Here is a 10815-nt window from a genome sequence, read left to right on the forward strand (position 1 = left end):
CACTTTCCAAAGCTCCTCCCTCTTTTCAGCCCAGTGGGCTGAAGAGGCTTGACGAGGGCTTTATGCCCACCCTTCATTGTGGGGCAGAAGGGGGCGTGCCTCAGGCCTCACACACCAAAACATCTCAGGCCACCCCTGGGAGAAAGCGATTTTCACCTGCCTAATCATCAGCAAAACCAGAATCCTTTATACTAATCCCCCATAACCAATTCAACCTTATTGCTGAGATTAGAATGCAGAGCGCAGTAACGGCATGAACAAGTTAAGGAGGTATCAATATTTGTTCCCTATCCATAAAACTGTGAATGTTTATTTAAATCCTGCCATTGAGTCGATATTCTTTCTTTGTTTCTGCAAATATTGTAACAAAGGGAAAATATGATATATTGAGGGGGAAACAGCAGAATATAATAATGAGGATAATAAATCAGAAATGGAAGTTGAGGCAAGTCCAAAGAGAGGGAGGGGGAGATGTTATGCAAACTGTATATTATGGATATAAGTATATTTGTGATGAGAAAAAAGAAAATCAATAAAAAAAATATTTTTAAAAAAGGTGGTATCAAATTTCGGAGATATCAAATTTAGTAAAACATCCTAAAATGAGCTATTCTCCATGCTATAGGGGGAAATGGCACTAGATGAAACTGAGGGGAAATGGTCTCCCGTTTTATGCAGCAGGGATTGCAAACCTGTGGTTCTCCATAGGTTGTTGGCCTACGGGTTGCATCATTCCTGACTGTTGGACATTGCTGGTTGGGCCTGATAAGGAATTCGAATCCAACATCATCTTAAGGAACCACAAGTTCCATAGCCCTGTTACAAAGGATGACCAGAGTGAGCAAGTTTAAAGTTCTGTTGGGTGCCCCCCCCCATTTTATTCTTTTTGTCTTTTAAAGTGCTTTACAAAGCTTTTTTTAAACAAACAAACAAACAAACAAACAAACAAACTAGGCTTATTTTTGCAGATGGCAAAATGAGATAAACCCAGTGAGCTGAGCTGAAATATGTGGCCCAATTTTCCAAGTATTCAAAACAAAACTATATAGTTGTCACAGGAACATACAATCAGTTAATCCAAGCCATTGAAAGATGGAATGTTGTGTGGAAGTGTGGTCACATGAGTGACTTTTGGCATCACTGAAGGCACACAACACCTAGGCATCATCATTTTATTTTATTTGGTGATTTAAATTAAAACAAAATAAAGGCAGGTCGAGTGCAATTCTAGTGCAGGAAAGTTTTCCAGCTCCATTTCTCTTAGAGTAGCAAAGCAGAGCTAGGCATATTTTATTAAAAGTGATATATTAGGGATTATTTTGTCCTCTTCTGTTTTCAAGGTTCTCCTAAAATGAAAAAAGAAGGTATTAATTGGAAAAACAAAGAAAAATCAGCAAATGGAAATAAAGACCTAACTTAGAAGCACCTTGTAAAGATCCCATCACACAGAGACAAGGTGTGAAAGAAATACTGGAAGTAATGGAGGCATGCAGTGCCAGATTTACGTATAAGCTAAACAAGCTATAGCTTAGGGCCCCACTCTCTTGGGCCCCCAAAAAAATTTAAAGGAAAAAAACCTGGATGTACATTTCCAAAATATAAGATTAAAAAATAAAATAAAATAAAAATAAAATAAAATAAAACCTGCATACAGCAATAGTGTTTTGTGTTATTAAATTACCATATAGCATATATTCAGCACAAAAAACAGCAACAATTTGTTGTTGACAAAGGACAGCTGGACATATAAAGGGCCCCATTACCTTCAGTAGCTTAGGGCCTCATCAAACCTAAATCCGGCCCTTTGGGCATGCAGACAAAATGGGGGGTGGGGTGCCTGTGAAGTTTGAGCAGATCCATTCCTGATTCAGAACAGAATGCTCTGGTCTAAACACAGCTTGCTCCATCCCAGGATGTATGGCAATTCTGGAAGCAAGGACTCCTATAAGCAGGGAAAGTGCTCTACAATAAGCTATTGATTTAGCAAACATTATCTCCATCTATATTCTGTGTCCCAGGCCTCTAAACACAACGGCACCCATCCATTGGGGGGGCTGCACCCTCTTCTTTTTAGGAATAGGCTATCCTGTTTCCATACATCAGACAGAGAAGGAGCAGTTGCAGGGATCTTGCTTCCCCTCCTCCCAGCTCCAATGGCCAGTTGCCCTGGAATTATACTGTTACCATCCATCAGCTGTGTTTGTGCGTGTTGTTCTATTCTGTTGCAGGGGCAGATTTTCGTAAAACAACACCCTGAGCAAGGACAAAATTTGGTGGCACCCCATAATATTTATTTTCACAATAATTCCTTTTGGCACAGATGCTTTTTAATGGATCTTCTCAGTATGTACTTGTATAAATATATAATTACTATTGTTATTAATGTTATTTTTTGCCCCCTCAGCTCAGCACCCTGTGCGGGAGAACCACCCACACTGCCCTAAATTTGGCACTGTTCTATTGCAAACTATTGTCATCTATGCTCTGGTAATCTCTAGGTTAGATAACGTCAACTTATTATACACCGGGCTTCCTATGGAGACTTGGAAACGTCAGCTAGTACGCAATTCCGTGGCCAGGTTGCACACTGGAACATATTACACTGTTCCTGGCCTGAACGCACTAGCAGCATATCAGTTTCCAGGTCTAGTTCAAAGTGCTGAATTTGACCTATAAAGCCTTAAATGAATCAAGACCACAACATCTCAAGGACCGCCTCTCTCCAGATGAACTGACCTGAACCCTTCAATCATCCTCTGAGGCCCTTCTTCATGTGCCTCCTCCATGAGACGGCTGCAGGGTGGTAACACCAAGTCGGGCCTTTTCTGTGGTGGCTCCCCATTTTGTGGAAGGCTCTCCCCAAGGAGGTTTGACTGGCGCCTTCATCACATATCTTTAGGCTCCAGACAAAAACGTTTCTCTTCAACCAGGCGTACGGCTGATTAACATTCTATGTCCTTTTAAATGTGTTAGGGGGTATTGGTTGGGTTTTTTTAAAATGTATTTTGTGTTTTCATTTTGTATTTTTATCTTGTGAACTGCCCTGTGATCTTCAGGCAATATACAAATTTAGTGAATAAAAATAAATAAATAAATTGTAAGTTGTAGGGTTGCCATGTCAAGAGCATCCCAGACCCTAAGATTTCAGGGCCCAAACCTGAGACCAAGAGGCAACCCCAGATGATGTCATGGAGGCAGCCCTTGGTTTTTCCTCTTCCCACCACTGAGCCCTGGAGACAGAGGTTAATTGGCAGAGGGAGAGGAGAGCAGACCACCCCCTTAGAATGTATGCAGTAATTTGCAGCCAGCTCTAGCTGGACTGAAGCTTACAAGCTACATGCATAGTCGTCTTCATTATTATTATTTTTAAGGCGCCTTCACCCACCTGGGGATTGAAACCTTTCCCTCTGCCACCTGGAGTGAACCAGGGAAACCTGGAGATTTTAGGTCAGCCCTGGTGGCCTGTTAATCCTTGTAAGCTGCCTTAAAGGTTTTCCGACTGAAAGGCAGGAAATAAATCTTGAAAACAAACTAAAATACATCACTGTATTGAGAAAGTATTGGAGTTTTTACACTTTACTGGGTGAACTGCTGAATGGAGATAGTTGGACCCAAATGCTAACTTAACTCACCCAGCCACCTTGCCTTTCAATATAGTGTCTCACTTCCGGAGCTGCGTTGATTGCCTCTGTGAGTAAGCGCGGCTGGGCTACACCTGGAGCTTTCTTTGCAATGTATCGAAAAAACTTTACAGCGACAACTAGGAAAGCTTTTTCATATGCCAGCTCAGGATTCTGAATTGTCCAGGTCTTGCTGAGAGTCTCGACGTTTTCTTTGAATTTCCTTCCCTGTAAACAGAGAATGGAAATTTCTAACATACAGTACACACAAGACTGCAAAATAAAGGGCCAATACACTGGGAAAGCAGCTGTAATATGCTACACACACACACAGGTGAGCCGGCTTGCCCCCACGATTGAGGGGGCCAGCACGCAAGACATAATCATGTCCCACATGTGTCATGCATGCACCCCCTTTTATTCAGAGCAGGGGAGTTCCCTATGAGCAGAGACTGAGGTGGTGTTTTTTTGTTGGAGAGGTAAGAATGTATATTACCTCTGCCTCTATGACCTCCCGCGCTGGTCTCTCCAAGTCTGCATTAAACTGATCTCCTAGGCGTCTCAGTGTATTGGCAATAGGAACTGGGTCAAAAGGGCTTGCAGCGCTACCTCCACCTTGGAAGAAAGTAAACAGAGACTTATGTTTTAAGTCCTAGTAACATTCTAGTAATATTAATTATATCTAGGCCTAACCCAGACAGCTTTAGGCACCATATGGAGAGGGCTACACAAAGCTGCTTTCCCAAAGAACACACAGTGAAAAAGGCAAGACTACACAGAACAGAGGGGGAAAGAGAACAGAGCAAGCATGGAAGGTGAGGTGGAGAGGCTGGAAAAGGTTTATTTTATCTTACATGAGTTAGAGAGAAATTCCCACTCAACCTGCAGCTGTCCAGCCCATATATCTTCGGTCATCACACCTCGCTTTGATATTCTGGCAGGGATGCAGGCTGTTAGGAAACATTAGCTCCTGCATCTCCAAGCAGACACCAACTTCCTCTCCTCTTGTAACAGGAGTGGGTCCACTCCCCCCCACCCTCACCCCCCAAACTCAGGTGTCTACCAGCTGGCACCAAATACAAAAGAAGGGCAGACATACGCTTAGAATTAAGAGATAATGCACCTCTAAGTGTATTTTGCCTCACGAAAGAGCTTTCAGGATTAGAATTCAGGTCATAGTCCCAACACACAAAAATCCGTTTACTGTTTCCCCTCTTTGTTCCAGCAAACTGATTGGGGTGGTTTATGTGTTGTTATTCATCATGCAAAAGTCTGGGCAGGATGAATCCCAAGCCAGAATTAAGATAGTTAAAGCTATGGTTTTCCCAGTAGTGATGTATGGAAGTGAGAGCTGGACCAAAAAAAAGGCTGATTGGTGAAGAATTGATGCTTTTGAATTATGGTTCTGGAGGAGACTCTTGAGAGTCCCATGGACTGCAAGGAGATCAAACCTCTCCATTCTGAAGGAAATCAGCCCTGAGTGCTCACTGGAAGGACAGATCCTGAAGCTGAGGCTCCAATACTTTGGCCACCTCATGAAAAGAGAAGACTCCCTGGAAAAGACCCTGATGCTGGGAAAGATGGAGGGCACAAGGAGAAGGGGATGACAGAGGACGAGATGGTTGGATAGTGTTCTCGAAGCTACCAGCATGAGTTTGACCAAACTGCGAGAGGCAGTGGAAGACAGGAGTGCCTGGCGTGCTCTGGACCATGCGGTCACGAAGAGTCAGACACGACTAAACGACTAAACAACAACATGTGTTGTTATACAGTTCAGTGTCAGAAATCCTTGGTGATCTGCTGCAAACCACCCAGAGACCTATTACCTACCTTTTGCCCAGCCAGTTTTACAATGCTGTTCCCAAATAATAATAAAAATCCAAGGCTAGAGAGGAACAATGAACACTTATATGTTGCAGCTTCTCTTTAAATGCACATTAGTTTGCTACTGTGTGTTAAGGGTGACAGTGACTTCTTCTGGCCCAGTCTTAGCCATGCTGTCATGAGAATCCCAAGGCAAAAGGCTCCCTCTTCTTGTAGACCAGACCACACAAGGCTATGCGCATGCTCTGGCCCTTATAACATCAAGGACCGTCATCCTTGGTGTAGTGAGCTCCAGAAGGCCCCTATGCATGCATGGTGGCATAACTATCCTTTCCCCCCTCCTTCGGCAGGCATTATTTCCCAAGTATTTCACAGTTGACCCTCTTGACTTTGCCTTAGCAATCTTGTCATTTGGGGAAGCTTCCTCTTCTGAAATCAGATGCGGCCATGTCAGATTTTATTTGCAACTGGCCATTGACAACATATGGCTACATACATAGCTAAGCTGGTAGACATGACACTCTTAATATTGGGGTCATGAGTTCAAACCCCACACCGGGCAAAAGATTCCTGCATTGTAAGGGGTTGCAGAAGACGACCCTCGTGGTCCCTTCCAACCCTACAATTCTACGAATGTCTTCTACGCATTTTAATTTAATAGCACTATAAGAACTGCTCCCAAATAGCTCAACCATTATATCCTGCACCAGGTCCTGGGCACCAATCAAGATTAGGTCCAGCATCACCACACCTCCTGACGGTTCCATGATCAATAAGGTATCAAGGAATTTAATGTATCTGTCGTGACTTAACATATATGTGGCCAGTCTCTGTGAGGGTAGTTTAAGTCACCCATTACCACAACATTTCCTCTTTCGGGTGCTTCCTTGACTTCATTCTTCATCTCAGGATCTCCCTGTGCATTTCAATCAGGAGGGGTGATACCACATCCCCTATATTAAAATACTCCTGCATTCCAGTGAGCATAAAGGCCTTGCCTTACATGGCAATTTCAAGAGCCAGTATGGAATACTGAGCAGGGTGCTGAAGCAGGGACTGGGGAGACCCAGGTTCAATTTTCCACTAGCTGACTTTGGGACACCTGCCATTTCTCGACCCAACCCTACCTCATAGCATTGCCTTGAGGATAAAATTTGGAGGGTGAGGGAGCCCTGTTTACTGCCTTGAGCTTCTCAGAAGAAAGGAGAGATATAAACTGAATAAGTGAGTTGCCAGTGCCCAGCTTGGGCTGACTGTCCTGCCATGTCCAAATGCACAGAGTGTTAGTACAGTGGTACCTCGGGTTAAGTACTTAATTCGTTTCGGAGGTCCGTTCTTAACCTGAAACTGTTCTTAACCTGAAGCACCACTTTAGCTAATGGGGCCTCCCGCTGCCGCACGATTTCTGTTCTCATCCTGAAGCAAAGTTCTTAACCTGAAACACTATTTCTGGGTTAGCGGAGTCTGTAACCTGAAGCGTATGTAACCTGAAGCGTATGTAACCTGAGGTACCACTGTATTTAGAACTGTGCTAAGCTTTAGAGTGACAAAGAGCATGTTCAGACAAAACTCTCTGCTTCGCAGGAAGTTATGTGCTGAAAACTGAATTTGTGCTGCATAATATGTAAAGCATTGCTCTTCTGGTAGCATCAGCTTATTTTGTACTATGTTACTTCAGCATAAGGTTCCTAAAAAATGATATGTACGTTACCCTGAAAGCGTATGATCTGACTTTGACATTGCTCGACTTCATCTCTTGTCTCACTGGTAGCACGGGCAAGTAGGGAAGGAGGTGGGCCTGGCAAAAGACATGGCAATTGTAACTTTCTATACTATCAACGCCTTTCCTTTTTGGGTTGCTCATAATAAAGTAAGAAGCAACCGTGACAACCGCCCAACTCACTTGGTGTCATCTTTGCAGTCATTACACAGAAGAGCAATACATGAAATGATCTTGTATTTGCACATAGGTTTTGACTGAATTTCAAGGAGAAACAGCCTTGGACAGTTTCCAACTTGGAGAATGTTATAAACTGCCATCTCCTAACAGGTTTTAATTACCTGCAAAACACTTGTGTTACATCCTGTCATGGGTTAATTAAAGCGCCATCCTCTGCTGGAAGTGGGGAAATATCAGAGGAAGCAGAAAAGCAGGCAGACTTCCTTAGCCAGCTTTCTGGTGACAGATCCAGGAACAGTCTTCGGCAGGAATCTGCTTTCAGTGACAGGTTATAAATGTTTGTGAGTGCGTTTTCCTCACCCCAATTCACAAGCCTTCATTTTGCCCATTGTAAAATACGCTGCTAACATGTGCTCTTGTGCACCTGCTGAGAATTTTTCCTGTTGTATAACAAGCCCCCCCGTGTATAACACGCCCCGTTTTGGGGGACTCCAAATTAAGAAAATGGGGGGGGGGGAGAGATTGCCCAGAGTTGTTCAGCTGGGGGGGGGGGGTGGCCCACAGTTGTGGAGATTTTTTTATGGGGGATTGCTGAAAATCGCTCACCCACTTGACCTATGCGGCCACTTGCATGCGTTGCGAAAGCGACCTATCATCTGTCCCCTCGCCGGCAATAGCCGCCAATTGCCCGCCGAATTACCACAGTGACAGCCAATCAACACCAGCCCTTGCCACAGCCACCAATAACACACCCAATCGCAGTTGACAATCTTCTGCTCGCAGCACCAACCAATCCCACATCGCCTCGATGCACTATCTGTGTATATGATGACCCCCAATTTTTAACGTAATTTTAAAATAAAAAAACCTCGTCTTATACACGGAAAAGTACACTATATGCATCGGTAAATGCATACAATTTGGAAAAAAATTGTAATGCAGGGTGGGTAATAACTGAGGTGATAAGGACATGTACATACCATGCGGCTATACCCCATCACAGACTATCCACTAGTGTGGATGCGAAACATTGGTTTAGAACTCAGAGGCAATTTTTTAAAAACTACTTCTCTGTGAACACCCCTGCATAATTGCACACATGGGAAAATTGAATCTCAGTTACCTGTGTGAAATAGCCCCCCCCCCCATATGGGCACAGGCATATTTTAAGGTGCTCAGAAAATCCATCTGTAATGAAGAACAAGGAATAAATACTATAAACAAACTTCAGTGTTAACCATTGACTTAATATCAAACTGCTACTACAGCAATGCAAAACCAAGCCTCATTTGTAGCAGGCATTGTGGCAGCAAAGCAACAAACTCTTATTGTACCTGCAAGTGTTAGCAGACTATTAACCAGCTAAAAGTTTTAACAGCTAAAGCAGTAGGACTGAAAGGTTCAGACAGAACTTAACAACAACAACAACAACAACAACAACATTTATTTATACCCCGCCCTTCCTGGTTCAAAAACTGGGCTCAAGGAGGCTAGCAACAAATTTAAAACACTTAATTGTAAAAGCAGCATAAAATACAGTATAAAAACATGAATAACAATAAAATTCAAAGTTCAGAAATAAATTTAGGGGAAATCCATCTAATAAGCATTAGATAATCCCCAGGGCTAGCTGGCTGAAATAGTCCTACTTGGGCAAGCAAGGCGGCCAGGGGAGAATTAGCTGTGGAGTCTCAGAGCGGGTAATCTTCATAAAAGGGGAGGGGGATGGAAGAGAAGGGAAATAAAAGATCAGGCTGAATTCAAATTAAAAGCCAGGCAAAATAGCTGTTTTACAGGCCCGATGGAAGGAGGTTAAATCCTGAAGGGCCCTAGTCCACCAAGTCGTAGCCATCACTGAAAAGGCCTAGGCTCTGGTGGTGGATAGTCTGACTTCCTTTGGGCCCGGGACCTCTAAACTATGGTTATTCATGGACCTTAAGGTCCTCTGCGGGGCATACCAGGAGAGGCGGTCCCGTAAATACGAGGGCCCTAAGCCACAAAGGGCTTTAAAGGTCAAGACCAGCACCTTGAACCTGACCCTATACTCTACCGGGAGCCAATGCAACTGGTAAAGCACTGGGTTAATATGCTCCCACGGCAGGGACCCCGTGAGGAGCCTCGCTGCAGCATTCTGCACCTGCTGGAGTTTGTGGGACAGTTTCAAGGGCAGCCCCGCTTAGAGCGAATTACAGTAGTCAAGCCTGGACCATTCCCGCCCCCGCCCCCCCCCCCCCGATTTACTAAAAGGGGAACTAAAATACATGTTTATCTAATATGCCCTTTTCTTCTGACTAGAAGTCTGTTATCACAGACTTGTTTCAATCTCTTAGAAAGAGATCTTTACTGAAATTACAGTTTGGAAATAAAAGTGTATTTAGTGCATTAATCAATGAACATATGGCTAATCAGCTAAAGTGTCTTAAAACCAGTGGGCAATTCTAGCTGCAATGCACTACAACATAAGGATTTATTAAGAACTTTCCTTATGCTCTTAACACGGAAGTGCTGAACTTTTAAACCAAGCCTCTTTGCTTGCATGTAATTTTAATCAGCAGTTCCTGATTACACAGCTCTAGAAGAGGGGGAAGTGGTTAGAAACCTTCATACTTCTCTATGAACAAATAATCTTACCTTCAAAAAGCACACTTGCACCATTGTAATGTAGGACACGAAATTCTGTTTTTGATTTTTGCCCCGGGAAGTCAGCAAGCAATGCTTCTGCAATCTGTTCCACCTGTTCCTCAAAAGTCATAGAGTCCTTCATGTTAGCTGTTCTCTATTCGAAACACAAGTCGCTGCCACGGCTTTCCACCAGTTGTTCTTCCTATGGCTGCACAAGTTTGCGCATGTAAGGTTTCTAGCACCCAGCCTCCTAGCAGGCCAGAATATATTAAAGCTAGATTCTCCTCAGACCAGGCTACATTACAAGAGGAAGTTTGTTCTTGTGTTGCAGCTGCAGCTACACCCATATCAGTATTAGCATAGCTATCTGCTTTAAACAGTAAAAGTCACCACAAGGAAGTCATGAGGGAGCAAAGTCTAGTACGGCTTTCTCTTCCTCTTTTCCAGAACCTCAGTCAAGTTCCTCTAAGAGCAACTATAGTTATGTGCATGGCAACTAACTATGTATTAGCTTCTCACATTCTATTCATTATAGTATTTTTACTTGTTTCCTGCAAAACAAAGAAGTATTTCCTAGATATAATATAATATCCCTAAATATATCACTCTTTTCAACTCTGAGATTTTTCCAAACGAAATAGTATGTTAGACATGAAGGAACAAAATGTGCATACGGAGCAGATAAAGACTAGCACAGTACAGTGGTACCTCGGGTTAAGTACTTAATTCGTTCCGGAGGTCCGTACTTAACCTGAAACTGTTCTTAACCTGAAGCACCACTTTAGCTAATGGGGCCTCCTGCTGCTGCCGCACCGCCGGAGCACGATTTCTGTTCTCATCCTGAAGCAA

The 10815-nt window shown here is 43.4% G+C and overlaps 1 protein-coding gene across 2 annotated transcripts; it reads right to left on the reverse strand.

Moving 5' to 3' along the window:
- Positions 1-1163: 1163 nt before the first annotated feature.
- Positions 1164-10656, reverse strand: BCL2L15 (BCL2 like 15). 2 transcript variants are annotated; one of them, XM_053393543.1, is made up of 5 exons: positions 9976-10656; positions 7156-7242; positions 4117-4235; positions 3633-3848; positions 1164-1346 (listed from the first exon to the last, which is right to left on the reverse strand). In XM_053393543.1, the coding sequence occupies exons 1-5, from the start codon at positions 10106-10108 to the stop codon at positions 1308-1310; spliced, it is 594 nt and encodes a 197-aa protein (XP_053249518.1). In that variant the 5' UTR covers positions 10109-10656; the 3' UTR covers positions 1164-1307. The 2 variants fall into 2 exon arrangements, with proteins under 2 accessions (XP_053249518.1, XP_053249517.1); XM_053393542.1 differs by lacking the exon at positions 7156-7242 and having other exon boundaries at positions 9976-10651.
- Positions 10657-10815: the final 159 nt, after the last annotated feature.

This window comes from Podarcis raffonei, chromosome 6 (assembly GCF_027172205.1).
Source record: "Podarcis raffonei isolate rPodRaf1 chromosome 6, rPodRaf1.pri, whole genome shotgun sequence".
Lineage (NCBI taxonomy): Eukaryota > Metazoa > Chordata > Lepidosauria > Squamata > Lacertidae > Podarcis > Podarcis raffonei.

What these genes read in the sequence shown, in the direction of transcription:
- BCL2L15 (XM_053393543.1), bottom strand. Translation starts at nt 10,108, where the DNA reads ATGAAGGACTCTATGACTTTTGAGGAACAGGTGGAACAGATTGCAGAA. An exon ending in TCAGATCATACGCTTTCAGG is followed by an intron (nt 4,236 to 7,155) that starts GTAACGTACATA and finishes CTTTCTTCCAAG; the next exon opens with GTGGAGGTAGCGCTGCAAGC. An exon ending in TTGAAAGGCAAGGTGGCTGG is followed by an intron (nt 1,347 to 3,632) that starts GTGAGTTAAGTT and finishes TTTTCATTTTAG; the next exon opens with GAGAACCTTGAAAACAGAAG.